General features: G+C 37.7%; 1 protein-coding gene across 6 annotated transcripts in view; it reads right to left on the bottom strand.

The window, feature by feature from the left end:
* Positions 1-526: 526 nt before the first annotated feature.
* Positions 527-2,351, bottom strand: part of LOC113800211 (calcium-activated chloride channel regulator 1) — an 85,553-nt gene continuing 83,728 nt past the window's right edge. For all 6 annotated transcript variants that reach the window (XM_070142525.1, XM_070142522.1, XM_070142523.1 and 3 more), the window contains 2 exons: positions 2,114-2,333; positions 527-1,890 (listed from right to left, as the gene is read on the bottom strand). In XM_070142525.1, coding sequence (XP_069998626.1) covers positions 1,713-1,890; positions 2,114-2,333 — 398 coding nt within the window. In that variant the 3' untranslated portion in view covers positions 527-1,712. The remainder of the gene's footprint in view (positions 1,891-2,113; positions 2,334-2,351) is intronic.

The following is a 2,351-nucleotide window of genomic DNA, read 5'->3' as shown; positions in this document are numbered from 1 at the left end:
CAATGATAATAATGTGAATAATAATATTGATAACGAAAACAATTATGTTAATCATGGTGATAATACTGTTAACATTAAATAGATGCTATCCCAGTTAGAAAAAAATAAAGGAAAAATATGTTGCAATTATACTATTGTCATTATTGTTTTACATTGGGCATACGAAGGCAGTATACCATAATTCTGTTAAAAGAAAATCTTTCTAAAGCACTCCGATTCTCCAAATTCGCCAGATCCGGTGAATATTCATACATTCGGACATGCATATATATACAAAAATAAATGCATATCTGTCTATCTATCTGATCGATATACATTTATCTATATATCTGTCCAGTAGACACGCAAGACTAGACTGATAGATAAGGATTATTTCCACGTATACGTATGTCCGTATCAGGAATATTCATTGGGTCGGGCCTCGCACCATTTTAACAAACCGGCCGAATGCCTTTGACACCTTCACTCACATATTCATAAATTCTTCATAAAAAAGGTTAAGATATTAGAAAAAGAAAATGCCAGCTTCTCATGTCAGTTTTATTAGAACATAATATCTTCCATACAATATGTAGGATACACGACCCGATAACGACAGAGACAAGAACGATATAATTCTGTTTCCTAATATTCTGGATGACGTTTGTGGAATTAAATGGCCAATTCCGTGACAAGAGGAGAAAATGAAATGAAAAAAAAGGAAATGAGGAAAGGGTTTATATGAAACAAGGAGAGTTTATAGGCCAGGAGATCAGATGAGTGAATGAATGATATGTAGAGATGGAAAAATAAGCAGAAAAGAACGATCATAGGGAACAACATACGAAAAGTGGACGTTGTCTAAGGAGAACGTTCAGTAATGTACTTTTGACACTATGTACATTTACGTCACCCAATACCGGTTTGTAATCAGCGTAAAAAGCAGAAAGGAAGCACCATAATTATTATAGGATCTGTCTGAATTAAGAGTACTGTTGTTGATGTTTAAAAAAAAAATTATTATGACCTTTCTCTTCTGTGATTTTTGGTTGCTTGTTTTTGGTAACTGATATTCAAACATCCGTATACACATAAGGTCTTTCGAATTAAACTTTTTGTTGCATTATTAATGAAGTCTATTTCTAGCCCCAAGCTTTCTTGGCAATGTAAACAAGCTAGTGACTTTTGCTGCTGCGGTGAACGTATTTCTGTTTCTACTGACTATCTTGCTTCCCGTTAGAGCTCAACCCCCATGTCATTTCCATCAGGTACACATATAAGCACATCGGATTTGTAAGAACGCAGCACTCTGTGAAATGCAAGTAAGTAAATCAGACAGGTTGAAAGAACTTTTCCAAAAGCAACTGTTTAATATACAGAGAACCGTAATGGTTCTGTAGCTTCAATAAAGTAGAATTAAGTTATATTAGAGTCATGTTACTTTCTAACTATGTTATATACAGTATAGTATAACTACTACAAAATCTGTATGGAATAGCCATATCTTTATGCATGTATTATACAGTGCCAACACAAATGCTTGAAAATGAAGCATGAATCCATGAAGGCCTCCTGAATTACCACAGGGTTAAAAGCACATGTCAAATTATAGTCTATACATTTTAAGATAACTTTAAGCTATCATATTTGCCGAGAAGATTCACTGGCTAAAACCATGCAATGCAAAATCACATGACATAGAACGCGCGCCCACATCCTCTCTTTGGCATATCTCAGCTCTCGACGCAGTCATATTTGCCGGTGTTCCGCGACGAAAGCACGACGCACGAGGCGACGGCCAGCAGCAGCAGGATGGCGGCGATCAGCACGATGGCCCACACCGGGATGACCAACACGGCCGGCGCCGCCACCAAAAGCTCTGACCCCAGGATGTCGATGTTGGAGACCATACTGCAGAAGATCATTCAATGGCATTAGAAATATAGAAGCTGGAGGTTTGATAATCAGTATCATGATACATTAAATATTATCTAAATTAATTTTATCTTTTACATCCTGTTAAATCAAAACATTTTCTACTGCATTTCATGATTGCTTAACTCATGTCCAAAACATATGCTCACGTTACCTAAGGCAGACTGACACCTAGACCAGTTCTCAGACTGACACAAACCTCGTTAATCCAGCGTCGTCGATGGCTCGCAGCGCAAAATAATTGGACTGGTGAAGGTCTAGATCTAGATACACATTGACGGTCACCTTTTCGCCAGCTCTGACAAGTATACCGTCCATGGCAGAACTAATGTTCACGAGGGTGTCATTAGGAGCGTCATTAAAAGCATCCTCTTGTAAATCAGATGCGCTGGTACTCACACGGACCACATAACTTGAGACTGAAAGCAAGGGAAACA

The sequence above is a fragment of the Penaeus vannamei genome, chromosome 29 (assembly GCF_042767895.1).
Source record: "Penaeus vannamei isolate JL-2024 chromosome 29, ASM4276789v1, whole genome shotgun sequence".
NCBI classification, from domain to species: Eukaryota; Metazoa; Arthropoda; class Malacostraca; order Decapoda; family Penaeidae; genus Penaeus; species Penaeus vannamei.
The sequence above is the reverse complement of the archived record's forward strand: the minus strand, read 5'-3'. Positions and strand labels throughout refer to the sequence as shown.